Source organism: Penaeus monodon, chromosome 11, assembly GCF_015228065.2.
Source record: "Penaeus monodon isolate SGIC_2016 chromosome 11, NSTDA_Pmon_1, whole genome shotgun sequence".
NCBI classification, from domain to species: domain Eukaryota; kingdom Metazoa; phylum Arthropoda; class Malacostraca; order Decapoda; family Penaeidae; genus Penaeus; species Penaeus monodon.
In genome coordinates, this window is record NC_051396.1 from 49,568,802 (window position 1) to 49,596,301 (window position 27,500).

At 53.7% G+C, this 27,500-nt stretch overlaps 1 protein-coding gene across 1 annotated transcript in view; it reads right to left on the bottom strand.

The window, feature by feature from the left end:
- LOC119579039 (proline-rich protein 36-like) overlaps positions 1-27,500 on the bottom strand; it is a gene marked incomplete in the record, with an annotated part of 61,262 nt that overhangs the window by 15,308 nt on the left and 18,454 nt on the right. Inside the window, 1 exon segment of the mRNA XM_037926761.1 lies at positions 10,050-10,076. Within this exon segment, the coding sequence (XP_037782689.1) occupies positions 10,050-10,076 (27 nt within the window).

Below are 27,500 nucleotides of genomic sequence, written 5' to 3' on the forward strand. Positions count from 1 at the left end.
GTGGGAGTGGGAGTGAGAAAGGGAGACGGAGTGGGAGGAAGTGGGAGTGGGAAAGGGAGAGGGAGTGGGAAAGGGAGAAGGAGGGAGAGAAAGCGAAAGGGGGAAGGAAGAAAAGGAAGGGAGAGTGGAAGAGACAGAGAGACAGACAGACAGAAAGAGATATGCAGGCTACGGACCCCATCGAGGGACACACACGAACACACTTCACTGTCCTTGCCACGTGCCTCCCTTCCCTTCTGCGCCTCAGCATTTCCTCTCTCCACTTACTCACGCCTCACTCGCTTCTGACACTGTGCCACCAGATATCTATCCTCGCCTGTCCTGAAAATGCAACGACACACAAAATCAGTCGCAACACGCGGCGTTCCGGGCGCCAGTCTCCGCAGAGGTAACGGCGGAAAGCAAAGCCGCGGCTCAGGCAGAAGGGCAAGCACGGAGCCTGGCAAAGGCCGTGGTGGCAAGCAGAGTGCCTGATAATGCTGACAAAAGCCTCAGCGCGGGGAGCGGTGACATCACAAAGTTTACGCAAAGGTAGTGGCATGCACAGACCCCTGGCGCAGGCAGTAGTGACAGGCACAGAGCTGTAACTGATCATAGTGACGGGGACAGAGCTCTGGCCCAGGTAATGGGGCGCGGCCGAGCATCCGCAGCACAGGTAGTGGCGGCGGCGGCGACGAGGGTTCCACAGATTCAGCAGGACAGCCCCACTCTCGCGCCGACGCTCAATCTTGGCCCCGAATCGCTGCCAGAATACTAACCAACACTCCCTCAATTTGCCCACTTGCTGCCTACGTGACGCCTTTGCTGATGCCCCGCCGCCCGCAGGGGTGCTGGGCTGTCGTTGAGAAGGGCGCGCGGTGACGGACGCGGGAAATGGGCTCCGGATCACGCTCGGAGAAGGGACGGCAGGAGGTGGAGGTGGAGGTGAAAGAAGAAGAGGTAGAGGAGGAGGAGGAGGAGGAGGAGGAGGAGGAGGAGGAGGAGGAGGAGGAGGAGGAGGAGGAGGAGGAGGAGGAGGAGGAGGAGGAGGAGGAGGAGGAAGGGCGGGGTATATACACACATGCTAGACGTGCATGCTTAAATACATTGTGTGTGTGTGTGTGTGTGTGTGTGTGTGTGTGTGTGTGTGTGTGTGTGTGTGTGTGTGTGTGTGTGTGTGTGTGTGTGTGTGTGTGTGTGTCCAGACGAGAGCAGACGCAGACGCAGACAGACAGACACACACACACACACACACACACACACACACACACACACACACACACACACACACACACACTTCACACTCGTCCCAGACCCTCGGCGAGGAACCCCAGCCGTGCGCTCGCAGTCCCACGGCGCGGGAGGCTTCTGTGGACCCGGGGTCGACCTCCGGCGAAGAGGAGCAGCGACGAAGCAGCCGCCCGACGAAGTCCCAGCACTTCCCACGGCAGGCAAACGACGCGCGAGCGGTCGGGTGCAGCCTGCAAGGAGGGATCGCCGATACGCTGCTCCCGAGGACCAGGGCGTCCTGTTCCCCCCCCCCCCCTCCTCCAGGATCGGCCCCACTCCCCCAGGGAATATAAATATCCAACACAGCCAACATTCCTTCCCCCCGCCCTGCGTCGCTCGAGACCGTCTGCCTTCCCTCACGGCGCCCCTCGTCCTCCAAGGCGCGACCTCGAAAACGCCGTCAAAACATCACCTGCCGCCGTCGCTCTTCCACGCCCATCGTTCTTGCTCGCCCGTCGCTGCCACCCGCCCACGAGCGCAGTCGCCAACGCCAACACCGAGTGCTTGCGCGCCTCTCGCGCCTCACGCTTGGGAAAGCGATCCGCCTACCTCGAAGGGGGGGAGGGGGAGATGGCGAAGAGGCAGGAATTGCGAAGCGTCTCCTGATACCATTAAGTCTACCCGAATAGATCACGCCATCTGTATGCAAGATCAACATTTATCACCGACTTGATAGCTGGATCAAACCTCCCGCATCGACACTAAGGCCGGAGTCCCTCCCCCACCCCACCCCGCCCCCGCCCCCGCCACTCGTAATCCTCAAAAGCGAGATAAATCCTCACCGGCATTAATAATGATCCACGATTAAGTCGCTTCTCGATAAGACTTGTCCGTGACAGCGTGGCCCCGGATCACAACCTGTCCGACCGGAATGATTGGAAAAGATGAAGCCCGCCGCGGGTTCGTGCGGAGAGGGGGAGGGGGAGGGGGAGGGGAGAGAAAGATAAAGAAAGAAAGAGAGAGAAAGGGAGGGAGGGAGAGAGAGAGAGAGAGAGAGAGAGAGAGAGAGAGAGAGAGAGAGAGAGGGAGAGAGAGAGAGAGAGGAGAGGGAGAGAGAGAGAGAGAGAGAGAGAGAGAGAGAGAGAGAGAGAGAGAGAGAGAGAGAGAGAGAGAGAGAGAGAGAGAGAGAGAGAGAGAGAGATGTGGGATTCAGGCAGATCAGCCATTTGACATGAAACATATTCACGGTTCAAGCTGCTGCAGATTTTTTTTCTCTCTCTCTCATTTTTCCTTACATTTTCATAACCTCCACCTACTTTGCTATGCAATCTTTTCAGAAACAATTCCCGTGCCACAAAACAATAATTGCTGAATGCCACTGCACCCGAATCATAAATTCAAAATAGCAAGCCTAATTTAGTCTGCCTTGCTATAAAGCGCTCAGTGTTGCAACGCCAGCCTCCTGTATCTTGCAAAATCTGTTCAACACTAAACGGAAGATTTATGCATGCTCGTACATATGCACACGTTTTACATACGCAAATAAACGAGGGAAGAAAATGAAAAACAGCAAAAGTGATCATATGAATAAACAAACAAACAGAGACAGACAGACAAACCCTCACCTCCACCCAACCATCTTATTCATATTTATAAGCAAATGAACATGTCTGTTTATCCAGCGTTGGCTCAGCGCGAAGGGACGCCCAATTTGCGCCCGGATGAGCCCTCGCCTCAGCCAAAACCCGTAAAACAAATGGCTTTTGGAGCCACGGAAGGTAAGGCGCCGTCCCTCGCGGTGTTCCCTCCCTCCGCGAGCCCCTCTTCGCCCCGGGGACATTTCGCGGGGGCCTGCCTCGGCGTGCGGGGAGGCCAAACAAGTAACGAAGGGCTCGGGAGCGAGGCAATGACGCCCAGCGACAGCTCAGCGCTCGCCCTTGCACCGAGACGCGCGCCTCGCCCACTCTGCTTCGGGGGGACCTTTGTTGCACATTTGACATTAGGTCAACGAGCCTAAGGCATTTCGTGAACTATAATAACCAACTGCGACCGAAAATAAACGCCATTCATATGAAGTGCACCTGATATGCAATATAACATCAAAACACTTTTCTTCGTGACGACGAAACTGGTCTCACAGAAATGGATAGGCAGGCATCTCATTCAAAGTAAGATCAAGATAAATACTTTCAATACAAACTCAAACCCCCCAAAATGCGCGCGCGCGCACACACACACACACACACACACAAACACACACACGGATAGATGGATAAATAGAAAGATAGACAGCTATAGATAGATGTGCGCGTGTCCAGCTCATTCGCAGAAGGGTGTGTCCGCCACAGGCTCTGCCCGGCCTCTGCCTGACCAGGCCACGACTCGGCGGCCGTTCCCCTGGGGGGGGGGGGGTGACACATGGCAGCCTCATCACCGACCCGATTAGCCTCCGCGGCGGCGGACGAGGAACCTCCCGGGGCGAGGCGCACGACCCAGCCACCGCTTACGGGATTCCAGAGGCCAGCGGCTGCGGCAGGACACGACCCGCCGCGACAGGATCTGCAGGAGCGACGACCCACACGCGAGAATATGCTCTTCTACCCTTCGCTGCCCATAATGTCTGGAGAACAGGAATGGAAGGGGCGGTGGGACGCGAGGTGGAAGGAAGAATGGAGATAGGAGAGACAGCGAGAGACGGACACACGGTGAAAAGGGACTAACGATTTTGTAAGGTCCTATCTTTACTGCATATACATAGCTTACACATATCCAAGAACTAAAGCCTTTACGATCGGGCGCCGTGTGTATTTATATGTATAAAACACAGAATGACATGTGCACTACACATGCACATGTTTCTGAGGAAATTCGGGTAGACTGCCAGTTTTGTTGTGACTATTATGAGAGCTGCAGCATCTATTTACGATCTGTGTCAAGTATAACTCTGCCGCTAACAGTGGCATTACAGAGAAGAGACGCTCCACGGCGCGTGATGCAAGGCCCGCAGCACCTTGGCTTCTTCGTGGCGTACACAAGAGGCCATTGGAGACGGTCGCACGCTAACTCTACGTGCGCATTCCTCCGCGGCGAGACCTTTAGCGGCCTCCTTCCGCCCCGAGCTGCACCTCGCTCTCTGCCGCATGGCTGCACTGCCGAAGGCACGAGTCGAGGCGATGTTGTGTGTGTGCGTGTGCATGTGTGTGTAGGGGGTGCGTGCATGCGTGCGTGTGCTTGTGCGGGTGTGCGATGTTGTGCTATGCAGGGGATGGATGCCCCGACGCGTGCCAAGCCCCGAATGCAGCGCCATTCGTGCTCGCAGCCCGGTGCTCCCCATTGTTGGCCGCTTGCCTGGACGCTGCTTGGATATCGCACGCAGCACTTCTAAAAACATCGAATGGAACTCTACGTGGCCCCGGCCGATTCCTTATAAGGATCGCTCTTATTACTTTGTAGGTAAGTACGGCAAGACCCACGCAACACCAACACCAACACCAACACCCCCACAGAGAGAGAGAGAGAGAGAGAGAGAGAGAGAGAGAGAGAGAGAGAGAGAGAGAGAGAGAGAGAGAGAGAGAGAGAGAGAGAGAGAGAGAGAGAGAGAGAGAGAGAGAGAACGACTCACTCACTCAAACAAGCAACCCAATCTATAAATCTATCTACCGCTCTCTCCTTCCCTCTCCCTGTCTCCCCCAGTGTCATGATCCGCCTACCTGTACGCTAAGTAATTAGGCGTTCGGCGCAGCGCCCCCTTTCACGACGAGTTTTAACGAGGGACAGCACTAATTAGCCTCTCCTCCCCTCGGCCATCGCCACCTTGTGACACCTATCTGCTGGCCTGATTAAACTTTACCGCCGGCGAAGGGGCAGGCGCCGCGCGAGCCGTTCGGTAAGGAGGCGACGCCACGCAGTGCCACGCGCTCGGATGACCAGCGGCCGAATCCACGCTGGAATCAGTGCATATGCAAATACGCGCTACATTTATGCAAGCATGTATATACATACGCACATACATCATACACGTTTACGTAGAGTATATGCCTACGTAATCCGCCTTGCCTCCCCCGTCCGTCGGCCCCGTCGGCGCTGGGGGGTGTCGGGTGCGCACTCCCGGCCTCCGACTCCGCCTCGAACGCCGGTCGACACTCGACCTCCAGGATTCCATGCCCGTCATTAGCCCCTCGATCAACCCGAGCTTTCGATGTAATAAAACCCGATAAATCTCAAAGCAATTTTCTAATCTGCCCCGAATTTTACATCCCATAAAGCAACTTGATTACTTTACACAATTCCCCTCAGAGTAAACTACATAAATTCCCCACCCTAATCCCGCCCCGTTCCCCGGATTTTACACTCCATAAAAAAGCAAAAGCTATTTCGCTCGCCTCCTCCCTCCACCCTCTCCCTCCCCTTCCCCCCTCCTCTCCCCCGCCCTCCCTCTGACATCTCTTCCTCGCGGGCGGCAGCAGAAGAACACGCGGAATCTCAAGTACAGTCGCGCTCGGTGCTCCGCTCACCTCACGCCCCCGCCGCCCCTTCGGAAGCATACCCGCGAGGCAATGGGAGGGAGGGAGGGAGGGAGGGAGGGAGGGAGGGAGGGGGAGGGGGAGGGGGAGAGGGAGAGGGAGAGGGAGAGGGAGAGGGAGAGGGAGAGGGAGAGAGAGAGAGAGAGAGAGAGAGAGAGAGAGAGAGAGAGAGAGAGGATTGAGAGAGAGAGAGAGAGAGAGAGATTGAGAGAGAGAGAGTGAGAGAGAGAGAGTGAGAGAGAGAGAGAGAGAGAGTGAGAGAGAGAGAGGGAGTGAGAGAGAGAGGGAGAGGGAGAATCAGAGAGAGAGAGAGAGAGAGAGAGAGAATCAGAGAGAATGAGCGAGAGAAAGAATCAGCGAGAATGAGCGAGAGAAAGTTAGAATAGCAGAGATGCCGATAAACATTTCCCGCCCAGAGCCCGGCTTAACGACTTGTAACAACACGGCGCCGGGGAAAAATGTGTCCCTTCGCATCTCTTGAGGGAAAAAAAACAAACATCCCAGCTGCTTGTCGCGTGCGTTTGTAATTACCCCGCGCTGAAATTAGAGACATGCTGGGGATGAGGCTTTAATAAAAGTATACACGGGTCTCCATTATTTCCTCCTCCCCCCCCCCCCGTCCCTCCGCCCACGCCATTCTTTACAGCACGTCGTTACGGCTACAAAAGGGGGCTTGGTAAAACACGAAGCTCCGGCCGCGTGCAGAAGCGACTGTCGCTTTTCATAACCTTTAAGCTTCCATTCGGGGGGTCAGGAAGAGTCGGTCTCGCGCCGAGCCCTCACGAGCAGGGTCGTTCGCCCAGCCACCCAATCAACGCCTTGGATCCCGGGTCACGGACGCAGGGGCGGGGGGGGGGGGGGAGATAAGGGAGAACGGGGGAATAAAGGGAAGGGAGGAAAAGAAAGGGAAGGGGGGGGGGGTAACGTCGGGCTGAATTCGGACAGGTTTGTCATACACAACCAATTAATGCTGCCTCTCCCCGCCCACCAACTGGATCACTGGCGGAAGGGACGGAAAGCGAAAGATATACACGCAAACATGGTTAAGGTTGATGGCGGAGGGACGAAGGAAGGGAGAAAGGGGGAGAGGGAAAAGGGGAAGGAAGGGTTAGAAGGAAAGGAAAGAAGGAAGGAGGAAGATAGGGAAGGAGGAAGGAAGGAGGGAGATTGGGAAGGAGGGAGGAAGGAGGGAGATAGGGAAGGAGGAAGGAAGGTAGGGAGATAGGGAAGTAAGGAGAAGGCAGGATATCCAAGTAGAGTAGAGAGGCGAAGATAAAAGGGAAGGATTCACGGGAAGGGAAGGAAGAAAGAGAAGAGAAGGGAAGTGAAGTGAAATAAAGAACAGATGTAACCGCGCAAGGGGGAAAGAAAAGACGAGGAGAGAGATTTGCATAAACGGCCCGCAATGAAAGGGAACTCCTTGCCAATGCGTGGTTCCATCTCCCTGCCACTAGCTGCCTCGTAATAAATCCTCCATCTGCCACTGGGGACCTGTTCGCGGCCCCCAAACAATGTGCGGCCTCCGTCCCTCACTCTGCGCTCCCATGCCTCTCTGCCACTGCCCTTCCCTCCGCTCTCCCCTTTCCTTTCTCTTCCCTTCCCTTTATTTCTGGACTTTTCCTTCCCTTCCCCCTGCCCCTCTCAACCCACCGAGGGGGAGGGGGGAGGAGCCCGACCCGAGCCAAGGCCGAGCGCACGGCCGCGGCTCTCGGGTCTGTCTGGCCTCGCGCAATTTCAATACCTTATGACCTTCCATAAAGTGGCAGTCAATACCCGTGGCAGATTGCGCGCCACCGTCGACTCGGTGCCAGATACATTCGCTCCTAATGACCTCCGGCGCTCTCGTAACTATCCCGCATTCCGCGGATCAATAACGACCGAAAACCGGCGGCGATTAAACCCGCGCCTCAAATAACCCTCTGCTTCCGCCACCCACAGAGGCAGGCGGAGAGAGGCTGGGAGTGGAGGAGAGGGAGAGGGAGAGGGAGAGGGAGAGGGAGAGGGAGAGCGAGAGAGAGGGGGGAGATAGATAGATAAAAATGAGACGAAAACAGAGAGGGGGAGTGGGAGAAGAGCGAGAGAAAGAGAATGAGAAGAAAGGATCCAGGACGGAAGGAAACGCGAGAGAAAGAGGGGGAAGAGAGGCATTGCGTACGCGTCCGCCGCCTACGCACCCGCAGCCCCGCCCCCCTCCCTCCATGCCCCTCCCCCGGTCGCTTCCCTCCACCCTGCCCCTCTCCTGTCACACAAAGCCGCTGGGCGCTGGCTGGCATCCTTCCCTCGCGAGCAGTAAACACCAGGCCGAGCGTGGAGCCCACACGCATTATCATACAAATGGCCCAAGTGCGTCCTCATAAAAAATGAAGTTGGGCGGAATGGAGGGCCGGACGCCACATGGGGACACCAGGGCGAGGGGGGCGCACGGAAAATGACCGGAATTCATGAGACGCAGCGAGAGGGAGAGAGAGGGGGGGAAAAGAGAACAAAATAAAAATAAAAATACGCCTGCCTCGTGTGTTTGCCGTGTCCCTGTGGAGCGGTCGGAGGCCAATTATCATGTGACACTGCGGGGACCTGGATGCTGGCGGGAGGAGAGGCGTCGACGCTGGAACAGGGACTGCGGGGCGAAGGGCGAGGAAGGAGGGGGGGGAGAGGAGGAGGAGGACGAGGAGGAGGAGGAGGACGAGGAGGAGGAGGAGGAGGAGGAGGAGGAGGAGGAGGAGGAGGAGGAGGAGGAGGAGGAGGAGGAGGAGGAGGAAGAAGACGAAGACGAGGACGAGGACGAAGACGAGGAGGAGGAGGAGGCCGATAATGATGAACAATCACGGACCCTCTGCGACGAAAGTTGGGGAGACGCGACCGAGAGGACACAACGAGCCCCTCTCCATGCGCTACTTTGGCGCGTAGAGGTCTAGCCTAAGGGTCTCCGCATAAAAAAAAAAAAAAAAACACTATCATTACGAGCGGGAAAAGGTCCTGAGAGGGCCAGTGGCCACGCACGGCCTCGGGTCACACCAACTGTTGTGGCCGGCGATGCCTTGTCCTTTCACACCATCTGCCGGGGAGGGAGCGCGGCTGACGGAAAATTAAAAACCCAATATTAGCATTGCTTTGACGTAGTGCAATTCTGAACCATATCTTGTCATACATTCAAAAATCCTGTAAGGAGAGGCTGTGGCTTACCAATACAAATCATTTAATCTATCTATCTATCTATCTATCTATCTGTCTATCTACCTACAAATCTACCTATCTATCTATATATATATATACCTATCTATCTATCTCTATATATCGATCGATTTATTTCTATCCAATCAACCATATCCTTTTACATATAAACGTAAAGGTGTATGGAAAAGATGTAAATGAACGAGATAATGGGGGGAGGAGGAAGAAATATATGAGGGAGAAAGAGGAAGAAGTGAAGGAAGGCGAGGAAGGGGGAAAGTAGGAGGGTGGAGGGAGGGGCAGGAGGAAGAGGAGGGAGGGGGGAGGAAGAGGGCGTGAGGAGGGAGGAGGAGGAAAAAGGAGGAGGAGGAAAAAGGAGGAGGAGGGGGAGGAGGAGGGGGAGGAAGAGGAGGAGAAGAAGAAGAAAAAGAAGAAAATGATGTCCACGAAGAGGAAAAGGAGGAGGAGGAGGAGGAGAAAAAGGAGGAGGAGGAGGAGGAGGAGGAGGAGGAGGAGGAGGAGAAAATAATAATAAGAAAGTGATGCCCACGAAGAGGAGGAGGAGGAGGAGGAGGAAAGGGAGGAGGAGGTGATGACGATAATGAAGAAGAAGAAGAAGAAGAAGACGAAAATGATGTCCACGAAGAGGAAGAAGAGGACGAGAAGGGGGAGGAGGAGGAGGAGGAGGACGAGAAGAAGGAGGAGGAGGAGGAGGAGTAAGATCCTGAAGAGGCAGAACACGAGGCGGGCAAATTCGGAGCCACTGGAGGAGGTGCGAGAGAGAGAGGCGGGGGAGGGGGGGGGGGTTGCGTTGGTGCGAGAAGAGGAAAAGATAATTCGGGGTTGCGTGTCCGCCGCCGCAATTACAGCTTAATTGGTCGTTACGCGCATAATCATCCAGTTATTAATTGTCTCGTTTGTTACGTCCAATATAGTGTACAATCTCAAACGCTGTTATTAAGCATAATTACAAGATTGCCCCGCTAATGAATACTTGCATCTTATTATTAGGCCGAAAATTCACAAGCAGGAATAATATATTAAATCTAATACCACCAACAGCATAGTGTTCCTGCTAAGCTAGGGCCACGGAACACAATGCTAACAGGCTCACCGCTACGAAGGGACGGAAGGGGGGGGGCTTACCTTATCTCCTTCACTCTCGCTATCACACTGCAAAGGAACGGAGAGAGAAAATATTAGTGCCAGAACATCACATCACATAAAAATAAAAGCTTAAAACTAAAGAGAGACAGAACACATCACACAAAAAGATTAATCACAAAAAGAATAGAGAGAAAAATACACTAGTGCCAGAACATCACACCACATAAAATTAAAAGCTTAATGCTAAAGAAAGACAGAACACCACATCACATAAAAAGATTAATCACATCGTAAACAAAAAAAAAGCCTAATAGCTACAGACGCCGTGCCGCCACGCGTATTAGCCTCCGGTTCGGCTTGTCACCGCACGCGAAGGGAAGCCACAGGGCGCTGCGACGGAGACACCCAGGGGCTTCCCTCGGAACGCGATTGGCTCTCAAAACATCATCGGGGTAAACACGTTCAATACGGGTTTCCGTCTACCTGCAACTTTTTTTTTTCTTTCTTTCTTTTTTTTGTGTGTGTGTCTAGAAAATGTTCTCGTCTCTTCTTCTGCCTGGATTTTTCTGGCTCATCTCGCTCTCTCTTTCCTCTCCTCCTCCTTTCCTCTCTCTGACTCACTCACTCACTCACTCACTCACTCTCACTGTATATATATATATATATATATATATATATATATATATATATATATATATATATATATATATATATATATCAGTCTCTATATCACTTTCTATGTCTCTCTATCTCTATCTCACTCTCTCACTCTCACTCACTCTATTTCACTCTCTCACTCTCTCCCTATCTCTCACTCTTTCTCTATCTCTCACTCTTTCTCTATCCTCACTCTCTCTCCTCTCTATCCCTCTCTCTCCCTCTCTATCTCTATCCCTTCTCTCTCTCTCTCCTCTCTATCCCTCTCTCTCTCTCTCTCCTCTCTATCCCTCTCTCTCTCTCCTCTCTATCCCTCATTCTCTCTCCTCTCTATCCCTCATTCTCCTTCTCCTCTCTATCCCTCACTCTCTCTCCTCTCTATCCCTCTCTCTCTCTCCTCTCTATCCCTCTCTCTCTCTCCTCTCTATCCCTCTCTCTCTCTCCTCTCTATCCCTCTCTCTCTCCTCTCTATCCCTCTCTTCTCCTCTCTCCCCTCTCTCTCCTCTACCTTCTCTCTCCTCTATCCTCTCTCTCTCTCTCTCTACCCTCCGCTCTCTCTCTACTCCGCTCCTCTTCTACCTCCCCTCCATCCCCCCTCCCTCTACTCTCTCTCCCCTCTCCTCACTCTCCCTCTCCCTCTCCCTCACCCCCCCCTACCCCTCATTCCCATTCTCTCTCTCCTCCCCTCTTAACAGCTCCTAAAAGGCAACACTTAAGTGGCCACTGCAAACTTCAAAAGGGAGACCGTAATAACGTCTTTTGCCTCGTTTCATCCGCCCCGCCCGCGCTCGAGCCTCTCCCGGCCTTGCTTATCAGTCGCCACAATGCTCTCCTCCTCGCGCCGCCATGTGACGCTTGACACCCTCTCGTCCTCGTTTCCCTTCTGCCTCGCCTCTCCCGCTCCCTCGCTCGCTCGCCTCCCTCGCTCGCTCTCCTCCGTGCGAGGCAGAACAAAGGTGTCAATTTGACACATATTTGGCAAATGTGCAATTTACGTGATCTTAATTTTCAAAGCCTAATAATCACGCGCGGCGAAAAAAGTTTAATGACTTCGTAGCTATTACTACGGAACACACGAACAAATTACCTCCCAGACTATAAGCAATTATCTGCAATGACAGCGGGCGAATTTGTCAACCGAGGCAATTACGCCGCGCCCGCGCCCGCCCGACGCAAGACACCAATTACGGCGCCGTCAAAACAAATGTCCCGTTTACATCTAAATGCTCGATGACGCTCGTAATTAAACAGATGACTAGTGATCCGGATCCGTCGGCAGCAAAAAGCGAGTTGAAAATTGCATTTAACCAATTACATTAAATTGACTAAAACCGCCAATTTGTTCGAATCCCTGCGGCGAACAAATAATAACAAATGAAAAAAACTGCCTTTGTAACTGATGCACTCTTGCAATTAATTTTCCTAATCATCAATGGACACTTGACGTGGGAATGGAAGTCCCCCCCCCCTACAATGATGATTGGAAAACATCAGCTCTCTCAAAGTTTTTTTGTTTCCTTTTAAATCAATATCACCAACGCCTCTTTTTTTAACAATATCAGTGATCAATGCCTCCCAAACCAGTGCACCTGCCCCTTTGTACAAGCCGTTTGGAGCTTTGCGGCGGAACAGAAAATGGCTTTGTTTTTACGGTTACCTTTAGTTTAGCTGAATGTGTCTGTTTCCGGCAACTGGCGAAGGGGCGACGCGCACTCCTGCCTCTGGGGAACGGCGTCTGCCCTTTGGAGCCCCACCCCACCCCCACCCCCACCCACTCGCAGATAAGAGGCAGACTGCAGACTCAGGTTCTCTTTCCCACAGGCAGCGACAGACCAGCCCGCCGGACTAATCCGCAACTGGTGCCCTTCGCTCCATCCTTGCCCACGACTCTCAGGCAGGGGGGGGGAACCCGGGGAGGGAACCCCGGGCGGGCATTCGGCCAGGGCAGCCGATGCTTTCCATAAGGCCGCCCTGGAAGGGAGCTTCGCGGCTTCACCTCCCGGCGGCGCCTGCGCCTCCCTCCGCGGCCACGGCGAAGGGCGAGTCCTCTTGCCCCTCCCCTCCCCTCCCCTCCCCTCCGGCGAGAGGCTCCCGGGAACCCAATTTCTTGCAAGGTCACTTTATCGCGCCCATAAACACCTCGGCGCGATATCGGGCTGGAATCCAATCAGGGCGACTCCATTTGATGAAGAGGCATGCAAAGCCGCGGCGCGAGCGACCGCCTCCGCCTCGCATGAAACAAGGATAAAATCGCATTATCAAGCGCGGGGCGGAGGCCGTAAAAGCAGCGGGGAACGTGAGGAAGCGAGACAAGTGTTAACAAGAGACCCGGAGCGAGATGAACGCCCACGAGGCAGCCATCCGGCAGCCTCGCAGCAGCGGGACGCCTCAGGTGCGCAGCTTCGGGGCCGCTCGTCCCCGGCCCAGAAGACTGCCCCAACGAGCAGGACGCTCCAGCACTCGCATGCATAATGGATCAGGCTTGCAAAATGATATTTCCTCGAAATTTATAGCCCGGCGAATGACCGCACCGCCGGAGTTTTTACGCCGCTAAACAGGCAGTTCGCAGCGCCGTCCTAACACACCAACTGAAACCTTATCACAATCCAAACTGCAGAGGCACGACTACGCTGTAAGCATTTCCATCGCCACTGCCTGGGAGAAGGACAGTGGGACACGAAACCGCCACTCAATTCAAGAGACAGCATCGTCGACCCTAAGTGCCGTAAAAATCTTTGAAAAAATTGCGTTTTCCTCTGGCCCAAAGTGTCCCCCGATTGGGCCCAAAGGACGAGTCGCCGGCCTCCTCACCGTCCCAGGGCGTACACCCCGCCCATGAGCCGTGCACCTCTTCACCCACAGACACACACAAGCCAGGTATGCTTCTTCGCGGCCCACCCTTTCCCCACCCTGGACTAACACACGTACACGCATATAGATAGCGTTAACAATATGCATGCATGCAAACGAGCATGCCAGTTTATGCGCGTGTGTGCACGCGCGTTTCGCATATTTGCACATGCATGTACAATGTGTTTACTTCTTTTATGTAAACACAGTCTGCTATGTAACAGACGAGGGAGAGGGTGAGGGAGAGGGAGAGGGAGAGGGAGAGGGAGAGGGAGGGAGAGAGAGAGAGAGAGAGAGAGAGAGAGAGAGAGAGAGAGAGAGAGAGAGAGAGAGAGAGAGAGAGAGGGAGGAGGAGGAGAGGGAGAGAGAGAGAGGGGAGAGAGAGAGAGAGAGAGAGAGAGAGAGAGAGAGAGAGAGAGAGAGAGAGAGAGAGAGAGAGAGAGAGAGAGAGAGAGAGAGAGAGAGAGAGAGAGAGAGAAGAGAGAGAGAGAGAGAGAGAGAGAGAGGAGAGGAGAGAAGAGAGGGAAGGAGAGAGAGAGGAGAGAGAGAGAGAGCAGAGAGAGAGAGAGGAGAGAGAGAAGAGAGAGAGAGAGAGAGAGAGAGACAGAGAGAGGAAGAGAGAGAGAGAGAGGAAGAGAGAGAGAGAGAAGAGGAAGAGAGAGAGAGAGAGAAGAGAGAGAGAGAGAGAGGAGAGAAAGAGAGAGAGAGAGAGAGAGAGAGAGAGAGAGAGAGAGAGAGAGAGAGAGAGAGAGTAGCGCAGTTGCAGCGGGCGGCACGGGCGCGTGGCGCGGAGCGTCAGCAACTGCTCGTTATCAACCCTTACGGGAGGGAGCGGCCGCCACACCGCGGTTCGGCCAACCAATTTTGCATAGAGAATTACACAGTAGCCTTTGGTGAGATAGATGGCGCCAGATACTCAGCGCCACTGACTCATTCTCCATGCGCGCCTCTCTCTCTCTCTCTCTCTCTCTCTCTCTCTCTCTCTCTCTCTCTCTCTCTCTCTCTCTCTCTCTCTCTCTCTCTCTCTCTCTCTCTGTCCTTTCTCCTTGTTTATCCATTTACGTGAATAAGTAGCCCCTTCCAGCTCCCTCCCTCGAGCGCAATCCTAAACAGCTGCCGTTTCAACTCGCAAAACTCGTCCCGAATGAAACCACAACATTCAACATTCAACGAACTTTTTTATTAGTGCTTATTATGCAATTCATCATACCCTCCGAAGATTACTTCAACTTCAGCCAAAAGCACTGTTCGCATATTACTGTTTCTGCATTGCTGTGAAGTGCTTGCCGCATATTCGCGGTCTGATATTTCTGCTTGAAATTGCGCTTTTGTAACATTGCAAATTTCCTTCAAATCAGACTTATGCAAAAACTAAACACTTTGCATTCCCGCTTTGTGATACATTTGTAAGAGAGAGAGAGAGAGAGAGAGAGAGAGAGAGAGAGAGAGAGAGAGAGAGAGAGAGAGAGAGAGAGAGAGGAGAGAGAGAGAGAGAGAGAGAGAGAATATATATATATATATATATATATATATATATATATATATATATATATAAAAGAAAAACCTGCGGAATCGCTGTAACCCAAGACGTTCTTGCACCATCTGCACCACTTGCTCCTGAAGCCAACATCAGAGACAAGAAGAGGTCTGTCCGAGCAATCCAGCCACGTGCGGCGAGGCAGCAGAGGGAGAGCGCGCCCTCCCGCCTACCCGACGGCCCTCCTCCGCAGTGCCATGCCCTTCACCGAGCCGCTGCTTCGGTGCCGTCCATCAGTTAAGAAAGCGGCTCGGGCGATCCGGTCCTTTTATCGTCTCGGAGGCCAATTAACGACCATTATCCCTGGCGCGGCCATTCATCCATCAGGCGACGAAGCGCGGGACGTGGCCGTGCCTGCAACCTGCCCGGCCAGCCTGCCCGCCGCCTCACGCACCAAGCCTGCCGCCGCTGCCTCGTTTACCGCCATCCTCGCTCTGGTTCCCTCGCTCGCATGACGATCGCCCCCGCCGTTCCTCGCCCTCGTTCTTACCCTCTCCTCGCCCTTCTCCAATCCTTTCTTCACTGCCCACCTGGCTTCATCCACAGATCACTTCGTTCTTGCGTGCCTTGACAAACTCACTCCCTCCCTCCTCCTCCTCCTCCTCCTCCTCCTCCCCCTCCCTCCTGAAGGACTCCTCTCCCGGCGCCCCGTCCCCCACCCCCGTCCGCCCGCGATAGTGTTTATGCCTGCGATGCGGCCACGAGATAAGAGCGGCGGCTGGGCGTAACTCAGCGCCGCCGTCCCCCGTGGCAGCTAATGGCCTCACACCTGCTGCCCTCCGACGGCGGGTGCGACGGGCGGCCGCGGGAGCACCGTCGCCCACGGACGGACGGCGTCGTGCCCGTCCCTCTGCCGGAACGACGGCGGCGCGTGACAATGGCATTATGTGCCGGCCCCTATCTAAACAATCGTTCGTCTGGCCGCGGGGACTTGGCAATATGCAATAAACGTTACGAGCGGCTATATCTTGCGCGATGGCAGTGGCCGCTTCCATATTTGTCATGCTCGGGCCAGAAAAGGAGGTATTAGCCGGCAAAACAGGAGATGTTTCCTTTGTCAAGTTAACGCAGAACAATCGTTCCAACTTTATTAACACTGGTACATAAAAGAGCTCTTCACCAAAGCGTTATCAGAGGCGAAAATGCTCAGCAGAATCTTCCACAAAACAAATCCCCTTTGCCCAGATATTCCCCGCGCACAAAAGCGTCAGAGCGACTTTCGAGGAGGCCTTTCGGGAAGCAGCGGCGCTCCCTCGCTGCCCCGAACCTCGGCCAAGGCAGGGCGGCGCTTCTGCTGCCTCTCACTCGCCAAACTCGTACAAGGTGACCTCCATTATTTATGAAGACGAAATCTAATTACATCGTCAGACCTTCGTTGAGTGACCGCGATCGGTACGAAGCCTTAAAACCTGTCTGAATCGGATTACATCATGTGGAAAAAAAATCAGCAAAACCTTGATCAACAGTCACAATACGTACATAACACGTAAAACAACCCAAGTATGTAAACCCATTAAGGAAGTATATACAACTCATGCCACTGCAGAGAGAAGCCGGATAGACAGGAATACTGTACTCCGTCTAAGCCAAAGGATTCTGTAAGCAATATTTTTACTTATTTCGACAGATAATAACAATGTCCATCCTCCATACTAACGTGACCCCAAGATTAGAATGCTCAACGGTAATGACAATATATAAAACACGTGTGGAACTCCATAACTTCTGGTTTATTCTGGAGTGAAACGGCTTCGGATATAAATGCAAATGAATCCATTTGATGACCATCATCCTTCCCGGCTCCTCTCCTCCAATTAACCGATCGGTAAACCTGCCCTGTCTGCCCCGAGTGTCGAAGGAGGCGATGGCGGCGAGGCGTCACTCACACTGTCGCCGACACCGCGCGACACCAATTAACTGCCAACCAGAAGTCCGTTCCTATCACGGCCGCGAGCGTGGAAGGGTCTGCGGCGGTCCATCGTCACGGGAACATGAGACGACGCCGGGCGCGCTGCGATCAGGAGGGCGAAGGAAACGTTAACAAGAACAAGGAGGGACCGGTGTCGGGGGTTGGGGAAGGGGGAGGGGGGAAGGGGGAGGGGGGAAGGGGGAGGGGGGAAGGAGGAGGGGGAAGGAGGAGGGGGGAAGGGGGAGGGGGCAGTGGCGAGGAAGTCAGTCAGAAAGATCGACACTAGACAGAAGTCAGTATTCAACGAGGAATCTAAACGCGGAGTCCGCACGTTGAAAAGCGAGCAGAGAAACGAGAAAGAAATACGACAGGCCAACAAGCCTGAGGTTCCCCGACTCCCCTTCCTCAGCACTCAGCATTTCGTCGCCGGATGGAGAGATGCCGAGTCCATCAGCGCGGGATTAATCCGTAACATCACCGGCCGTAAAAGTCAATCCTCGTCCGCGTCGCCCTCTCACGCGAACATTATAAATCCTATCGATAGGGCGCCGCATGACTGATAATTTTCAATTCACGAGCATCGATTATTTGAGGGAATGTCATAAATGTCGGCATTAATCTCTTTTTATGCTGCGCGATAAGGGTGGGAGTAGTTAGCACCCGCGGCCTCGCTTCCGACGGCACGACCTGCGCAGGAGAAGCCCGCGGCGCTGGGGGCTCTCGAACAAAGCGAGGGAAGGGGCGGAGTGGTCGGAGGCGAGGGCACGAGGAAGGGGCGGAGTGGTCGGAGGCGAGGGCACGAGGAAGGGGCGGAGTGGTCGGAGGCGAGGGCACGAGGAAGGGGCGCCCCGAAAGGCCCTTCGACAGCTTGACAAAGAGGCACGACCTCCTGGCTGGGCGGAGGGCCTCCCCCTGACCTGACGGGCGATCGGCGCGGTCAGAGCGGACCGCCGCGGCAGGACGCGCGCGGGCGATGAAGACGTCGGCGGCGCCGCACCTGCCTAGTCGAGGTAACTTAACCGCTCCAACATCGTCGTGGAGCTGGCGAGTCTATTTCCACTTTAATTATAACGAAACATAAACATCTAAACCAACCTGACGCGCTCACTATCGTCACTAATGCCCGCCTGGTAGTCTCAATTAACCCTTTTACGACAGGGCATTTGCATGAAGCCTTGCAGATTAGGCACTGCGGTAGCTGCCGCCATAAAAACACCAATACGTCCCTAAAGATGTGTTCGCAGCGGACTCATGCATGATGCATCGCCCGCCGAGCGGCCCCCTCCTCGCCCTCCTCCTCACGACCCTGTCCACGACCCTGTCCACGACCCTGTCCGCCTTTCGCAACTCATCCTCGCGATCAATGGGCTCGAGGGCGCCGTCTACGACCCATCGCCAACGAGCCGCTGGCGAGGCCCCATGCTCACACACTCTTGTCAACAGCCTCCAGGGCTTCGTGGCTGTTCATCGCAATAGAACTCAATGAAAAACTGAAAGAAAAACTCGAGCCTGAAGACCAACTTCAAGACGATAGCATTACCGGCGACCTGCCAGAGGCGAGGGTAAGCACATCCATTTGTCAAGCGAAGTAAAGCCGACCCAGCGCAAGCCGTCGAGGCTGCAACGGCTGCATATTTGGCAAGAACAAATTTACGTTCGTTCAGCCGGACTGCCACCGCCGCCCGGCGCGCATTCTCCCGCGGCCAACTCCAGCGGCCGCTCATTAGAAACCACAACACACGAGCGCTGTATACATCATCCAGCTGGTCGCAAAGCCGAGGCTTGCGGAGAGCCGGACTCGCTCGGAGGGTCGCTCTCACGCGGCCGACGCAGGTGGCGGAAACCAGTCGTGTTTATGGCTCTCGGGACGCAAGAGACAAATTTAGGACGCGACGGGTTGCGGCTTAAGGAGGATGCTCCTGCTGCGGCCAAGGGGGACGGGCCGAGGGGGGAGGGGGTAGAGAGGGGATCTGGGGAGATGCGAGGAGAGGGAGAGAGAGAGAGAGAGAGACGAGTGAGAGGGAGAAGAGAAGAGAGAGGGAAGAAGGGGAGAGAGAGAGGGGGGGAGAGAGGGGAGGAGATGGGAAGAGAGAGAGAGCGAAGAGAGAGAGAGAGAGAGAGAGAGGGTGATGAGGGGAGAGGGGAGAGAGAGGAGAGAGAGAGAGAGAGAGAGAGAGGAGAGAGGGAGGAGAGAGAGAGAGAGAGAGAGGAGACGAGAGAGAGAGAGACGATGGAGAGAGGAGAGAGAGTGCGAGGATAGATGAGCGAGAGAGAAGAGGAGATGAGGAGAGAGAGAGCGGAGAGGAGGAGAGAGACAGAAGACAGAGAGAGCCAGAAGAGAGAGAGAGAGAGAGAGAGAGACGAGAGAAAGAGGAGAGAGAGAGGAAAGAAGAGAGAGATGAGTGAGAGAGAGAAAAGAGGAGAGAGAGAGAGAGAGAGAGAGAGACAGAGAGGAGAGGAGAGAGAGAGACAGAGAGAGAGAGAGAGACAGGGGGGGGGGGGGGGGGACAGAGAAGAGAGAGGAAACAGAGAAGAGACAGAGAGAGAGAGACAGAGAGAGAGAGAGAGAGAGGAGAGAGAGAGACGAGAGAGAGAGAGATGAGAGAGACGAGAGAAGATAGAGAGGAGGAAGAGAGAGAAGAGAGAGAGAGGAGAGAGAGAGAGAGAGAAAGAGAGAGTAGAGAGAGAGAGAGAGAGAGAGAGAGAGAGAGGAGAGAGAGGAGAGAGAGAGAGAGAGGAGAGAGATGAGAGATGAGGAGAGAGAGAGAGAGGAGAGAGACGAGAGGAGAGAGAGAGAGAGAGAGAGAGAGAGAGACCGAGAGAGGGAGAGAGAGAAGAGAAGAGTAGAGGAGAGCAGAGTAGACGAAGAGAGACGGAGAGAGAGAGAGGAGAGAGCGAGGAGAGAAAGAGGAGAAGGGAGAGCGGTGAGAGAGAAGAGAGGAGAGAGAGAGGAGAGGAGAGAGAGGAGGAGGATAGAGAGAGAGAGGACGATGAGTGGAGAGGAGGAGAGAGAGACGAGCAGAGTTGAAGAGAGAGAGCGGATGAACGAGAGAGAGAGGGGGGAGATGAGAAACGGGGGGGGGGGGGGGGGGGGGGGGAGATGAAGGGGAGACGAGGAGAGGAGGAGAGCGAGAGAGAGAGGAGATCGGAGGAGAGAGAGAGGGAGAGAGGGGGCGGAGAGAGAGAGAGAGATAGAGAGAGAGAGAGAGGGAGACTAGGGGGAGTGAGAGAGAGGAGAGAGAACGAGAGGAGTGAGAGGGAGGGACGGAGAGAGATCGAGAGAGAGAGAGAGAAGAGTAGAGAGAGAGAGAGAGAGAGAGACGGGTGGGGGAGGGGGCAGAGACAAGAGTGCGGGAGGCGCGGAAACGAGCTGCCAGGCCCGAGTGGGGGCGAGTGCGTCTCAAGCAGCGGCCGCGTACCATAAACTAAGTGCCGCGTAACAATTTAGGTTGGCGGAGAGGACCCTAGCGCGTCTAGATGCTGTTTATCGTAGGTTTCAAGTGGCCCTCAAGTGCCTGTGCTGATAACACGCGGGTAAACCATGATAACGAGTTGCACCCACACGGCCGGAGAGCCACCCGGCCACCGCCACGACACCGCGGCCATGGCCACCGGGCCAAGCCGCTCTTCCCCCAGAGTGTCCTTCGTCACCCTCTCCTCCTCCTCTTCCTCTCCTTCTTCTTCTCCTCCTTCTCTTCCTCCTCCTCCACCACCACCTCCTCCTCAACACCAACCACTCTCCTCCTCACCACCTCATCCTACTCCACCACCTCATCTCCTCCACCACCACCTCCTCACCCAAACACCTCCTCCTCCACCAACCACACTCCTCCTCAACACCAACACCTCCTCCTCCTCCACCACCACCTCCTCCTCTACCACCACCTCCTCCTCCTCAACACCAACACCTCCTCCTCACTCCACCACCACCTCCTCCTCTACCACCACCCCCCCCCCCCTCAACACAAAACACCTCCTCCTCAACAACACCAACACTCCTCCTCCTCCACCACCACCTCCTCCTCTACCACCACCTCCTCCTCCTCAACACCAACACCTCCTCCTCAACACCAACACCTCCTCCTCCTCCACCACCACCACCTCCTCCACCACCACCCAGAATAAACGCCTCCTTTTATCAGCGTCCCGCAAGGCTTTCCGAGTATCACCGCCTCGCCAGCACTTGAGGCTTGATAATCTACTTGACATTTTTGAGCTACACGATTCACACAATGTTTTATTGACTCCGTGTGTCTCCACTCTCGCCTCCTCCGGCACTGCCTCGGATGAATTCAGGGGCACGAAAGGCAGTGCCAGGAGAGGACTGGAGGCTGTGCGGGATTCCGGAAGGAAGATGGACGCTGCGATGTAGGTCTATGGAAGCAAGACTGACTTGATTAAATTCATATTTATGTAATCATTATCACCTTCTATCGCAAATAGGTTTTTTTTTCGAAAAGAAGTACAAATGACATGTGCACCAAGCCCCCCTAAGCGCCAGTTCACTCAAATAGTAATAATCATTATAGAGTGAGGATCCAACACTGAAAATATTAATAACCTTGATGAGGTAAAACAACGATGACAAAAGTATTTCTAATCATTCCAGCAATATCTAATCGAAACCCTAACACTTCTGGCCCTATCTAATCGAATTCCCATGCGATTGGCGATATCTCACGCAACTCCTACCATTTCCGACGGCCTTTCGGATCGAGGGACCTCGCACCGACCCACCCCACCTCTGCTCCGCCCCTCGCGCCTTCGCTCTGGCCATTCAGTCGTCCATCACGGACTCTATTTGCCTCACACCTTTCCGCTGCACTTGCGAAGAGTGTTCTTAAGCGCTGACCTCTTTACATCGACCCGTGTAGTGAGCGAGAGAGTAACAACAATGGCGCGCACGCACAGGGCACACCGGCAACCCAGAACACACACACACACATACACACACACACACACACACACACACACACACACACACACACACACACACACACACACACACACTTCTCTTTGTCATGAATGAACAAACTAAATATAAATCAATCAATGAATAGATAACTAAATGTGCACAATAAATAAATAAATAAATAAATATAAAGTCTACAGTACGAAAGTTCGCCCCAACTAGCATATGCAGTGTCAGTATATGCAGTGCTGCAAACTGCATGTGGGCTTCAGTTTACCCTTTGTTGCCCGTGCTTCCCTGCCTCAGCATACCTGCCTGTCTATGCAATGCCTGCATCTCTTCGCTTGTATTTACATCAATCCACCAATAGGTCAATCAACCAAACTGTCTATTTATCTATCGATCTACCTAACCATCCATCAACGGCGTAACGCTAGCTCCTGTCACCAACTCCAGAGACTGATCCCTTCGGTCAGTCAAGTCCGAAACGCCTGGCCATTAATCTCGGTTCCCATTGGCTGCCGAGTCCTGGCACGTGTGAGAGGACGCCGCGCAAGACAGGCACAGCAACGCGAGCGGAGAAATGCGACCAGGCCTTTCCGTTCATCACTGTAGTCTATGCTGTGGGCTATGGGTTTGTCCTGTCATTACAGCGCATCAGAAAGATGACAGACACATTTGCCCAATACGCATTACCTACACAGCGCCCTAGGGAGCAAAGGGGCACGACTGACGCCCACGCCCCCTGGCCACGGCATCCACCTCAACCTCACTCCGGCTGCAACAGGGAAGAGCTGCAGCAACGGCCACCAAAGACACGTCCAGAAGAGCTGGCGCGTCGGATATCTGAAGCTGGGGTCGAGTGAATGACCCCGCTGTCCGCCGCGCAGCGTCGGCGATACACGTGTTCGGCTGCGAGGACACACTGACGGAGGCCATTCCCGACAACGACTCCCTCACACAACAATGCCGCAGTAACTGTACTAGTCTCGGGAGGAGCCTTTAGGAGATCCAAAGTAGAAATCCAATGTTTTCATTATATGAACAATCTAAAGTTTTCTTTAGACAAGTATTCATAATTAGATTCATAGAATTAATTCAGGAAGTTTTCTCTCTCTCTCTTGTCCAGGTATGGATTTTAATAAGTAGATTACTGATATTCTAAGCGTGATATTTACCAGCTTCTGACCAATGCCAAATACCTGATGGATATCCCATTCATCATTCACCATTGAATCAACCATAAACGGCGGTGGCTGACGTTTCAGGTCCATGACCGCATGACACTGGCAGAGAGAGAGAGAGAGAGAGAGAGAGAGAGAGAGAGAGAGAGAGAGAGAGAGAGAGAGAGAGAGAGAGAGAGAGAGAGAGAGAGAGAGAGTGTGTGTGTGTGTGTGTGTGTGTGTGTGTGTGTGTGTGTGTGTGTGTGTGTGTGTGTGTGTGTGTGTGTGTGTTTGAAGAGAAGCCAACAGCCGTGGTTTTGATGGTGAAGAAGGTGATGTGGTTTGGGATAGTGATGGCGCGGAAGGCGAGGTAGCTAACCAGGACTCAGGCCTCTATAGTATTTCCATATCAAATGATCTGCCCTCTTAAACTTCACTCAATATTTATTTATTTATTGTATTAAGGTATCTAAAAGCTCTGCCTTTATTACTGATCATATCACGGATCTAAGTCACAATGAGATCGAGCTCGGTACATATATATAAATCACAAACACAAACAAACAAACATACACACACACACACAAAATCCACTTTTATTTAAATAGTTTTAGGACACGAAATTTACATCCTTCCATTAGCATTCCAAAAAGACCCCACCACCCAATGCCCAATCCAACTAAACAACCCGGATTCCACTTAGCGAGTTGATAACAATCTGCAAAAATTTCTTAATGCAGTTGCCCTTTACAAACGGTTCAATGTCAAGCATACGAACATATACATGTGTAAATATACCTTCAAATCCATTTTACTGGTATGAGTTGGTGTGTTTTTGAGCCCTTTACTAGCGCGCTGCCTATTAAGGCGTCACGCAAATGAACACCACATTTCAGACGAAATACCGAGGACAATAACAAAGGCGAGGCGGTGGCGTGCGCGGGAGTCCCTCGAGCACACGATCAAACCGAGGAGCAAATCACGAAAATTAGGCTCCCCGCCACGGCCCTTGCGCTCCTTTGTTACGCCACAGACATCATTAAACCAAGAATGACCCTTCCTTTTTTCTGGCAAACTGATGCTATAATACCTTCTTTTCCTAGTAACTCCACGCCGTCCTGCGCGACACTCCACCACTGCCGACCCTCTCTCCCTCTGACCCTCTCTCCCTCTGCCCTCTCTTCCTCTGACCCTCTCTCCCCCTGCCCTCTCTCCCTCTGCCCTCTCTCCCTCTTCCGTCCTGCATACGCCACGCCTCTAATTCCCTCGGCAGAGAGCTGAATCGACGAGCGTTTACGAGGCTATGTAATCTTCAACACTATCGCCAGGAATAATGCCACGCCGCCCCGTGCAATCAAACGCAGTGAATTCTGATCGCATTACCAAAATGCTACCGTCCAGGCCATTAATTACACAGGCAAAAAATGGCAAAACCACAAGGACCATCATTATCATCTCGCTCCCCGCCTCACGCCTTCGCCTTCGCCGGTCTCCTGCTCCTCTTCGTACGCTCGTTATCGGCGCATTCGCAAGAAAGAAAAGAAAAGCAAAAAACACGGCACTCGAAACATCCCTCTTTCGACCTCGACATCCCTCGGCCTGAGCGGCCGGGAGGGAAATCCCTTCCACCTTCGAGACGAGTCTCGAGCGCCAGCGCCGCCGCCGCCGCCGCCGTCTGTGCTCCTCCCTCGCGCGTCCTTGTCTGTCTCCTGTCCTTTCCATCGTCTTCCCTGTCAGTCTCAGCAACTTTTCTTTCGGCCGTTTCCTTGTTGCAAGTATCAATCAAGAGCCCAAGTACGGTGCAGATGCAAGATAATTTGTTCCTATGAAACTTGCAACAAAATAAAGTAAAACATAAACAAGCCACGTAACAGCCGTGCGCGCCGCCTCAATCTCAATTAGGGAACATAACTGCATACTTGGCCGGAGAAAATGTTACGCCAGAAAATATTAGTCGACGATAAAATAGATTAACTCCCCCTCCCCCGCCGGACCGCCCCCAGGAGCGACCCGCGGAAGCCTGGGTCTGATGGTCATGTTAACGAGGGCGGTGCACGCGCAGCCCGCTCGCATCCCTCGCAACCTGGCGCTCCGCTTCTTCGCGCGATTGCTCTCCGGCGACGCGGCTTGCAATTACACCGCGTCGGAATACTCAAGGGCCACGTATGCCCGTGTAATCAGCCCTGACGGCGTTTTTCTCCGCTCAACGTCGGCGGAATTCGGCCCTGGGAAAAGGACGAGGAACGCAGTGCCTTTGCATATGACACACTAGTGCGGGGGGAGTGTAAAGTGTAAATGGAAGACACCACCAAACACGACGACGGTCCATACTCACTGCCCAGGAACATACACGTAACATGTCCTGCAGTGCCTATCTGGCAGATAAAAAAGAAAGAAAAAATCACTGCCTTAATCCCTCCACTTCACTCGCACTTTCTGAAATAAGTTTCGTCTCGCATTTTGCTCGCTCGCCCTGATTATGCCGTTGGATACACTGCAGGACGACGCTGCTGTTTATCATTTCTGAACAAAGACGGCCTTGTGCTCTGCTCGCGTGCTTAACACTTGATCGCCCAGGCTAATAAAACACATAATTCAGAAACCTTCCGTGATATTCCCCGGTCTCCTGCAAGCCTCGTCCTCGCGCACAAGTCTCCCGAGGCCCCGCCATCCCCTGGGGACGGGCCTTTCAACAGCCGCTCGCATACGACTGGGTTCGTGCGACGGGGCCCCGCCAAGCGCCCTCCCGTTTTTACGCCGTGTCGCCCACCTCCCGCCACGCCTGGTTCCTCGGTTCCTCCCCCTCCTCTCCTCCTCCTCTCCTCCTCCTCCTCTTCTCCTCCTCTCCTCTCCTCTCCTCTCCTCTCCTCTCCTCTCCTCTCCTCTCCTCTCCTCTCCTCTCCTCTCCTCTCCTCTCCTCTCCTCTCCTCCAGCCCTCTGTATCCCTCCTCGCTCCCAAATCAATCAGATATCAATTCCCGCCACTCTAAATGCGAACATGTGATAAAGCTATCACGTTTCGCCGTCACTTGTATCCAAGAGCCACCGATTGATAAGAGCGGGGACCAGAAGCGGGAGAGCGCAAGGGGGAATCTAGCAACCAGCGAGGAAGAACCATGAATATCTAATGCAAGAAGACCGTCTTTTAGCGCTCCCCCCGCCAGCCCCTTGTCATCGTTCGTGAAGCCGTTCGCCGACTCTCCTGAACTAACGCCGCCGGCCTCACTCCCAGGGCTTTCCTACGAAATGGGGGGGGGGGGGCTCAAATGGAGCTCCTTCGCACACACACACACACACACACACACACACACACACACACACACACACACACACACACACACACACACACACACACACACACACACACACACACACACACACACACACACACACACACACACACACACACACACACACACACACACACACACACGTCTGTCTACGTGTGTGGAATATGCGACGACAAAGGGGGAAGCAGCCTAATGGAAGGTATAAAAACAGAGAATGATGATCTTGCTTTTTTCTAAGGCTTCGTACCTGTCCTATGTCACCACCCCTGCTTTTGTCCTGCAAGTGGATAACGAAAGGAGGCAGTGAAGAAAAGCAGGGAGGAAAGGAGAGAGGGAGGATGAAAGGAGAGAGGGAGGGAGAAGGGAGGAATAGGGAGGGAGAGAGAAGGGAGGAATAGGGAGGGAGGGAGGGAGGAGGGAGGGAGGAGGGAGGAATAGGGAGGGAGGGAAGGAGGGAGGGAGAGAGGGAGGGAGGGAGGAATAGGGAGGGAGGGAGGAATAGGGAGGGAGGGAGGGAGGGAGGGAGGGAGGGAGAGAGAGAGAGAGAGAGACCTTTGCGTCGTCCGAGCCTCTCACGGGGCCACAATATCTCCAGCTATACTGACTGACATAAATGAAGAGAGACAAAAGGGCGGACTCGGCTGGCAGACGACGGACTGGTTAACAAGGCTAAAATATTTCGTTGGATTTCACACTGTAATCTGATTTCAATAAGCATGACAAGTAAGTATGACCAGCAAGCAGGGCTCTCAAACTTCGATCGTTGCGCACGCACACAAAGTTACAATCAACAGCATGCCGGAGTGCATGCAACATCCCCTCCGGTGTCACGAAGGCAAATCAGGCACGCAAACGTCCGATCACTCTATCCACTCCGGAGGAAAATTCAATGCCACAAGAAAGAGGGAGGGAGGGAGGGAGGGTGGGGGGGAGGGAAAGAGAGAGAGAGAGAGAGAGAGAGAGAGAGAGAAGAGAGAGAGAGAGAGAGAGAGAGAGAGAGAGAGAGAGAGAGAGAGAGAGAGAGAGAGAGAAATTCAAATCAAAACCCTTTACTTCATTCATGACATTGCTTCTTCTCTTTTCATAGGAATGCAGCATAAGCAGACATCAAGCGCATTAGCAGGAGAGCCATAAACCAAGTCGAATCCTTAGAAACAGAGGTGTGTATATAT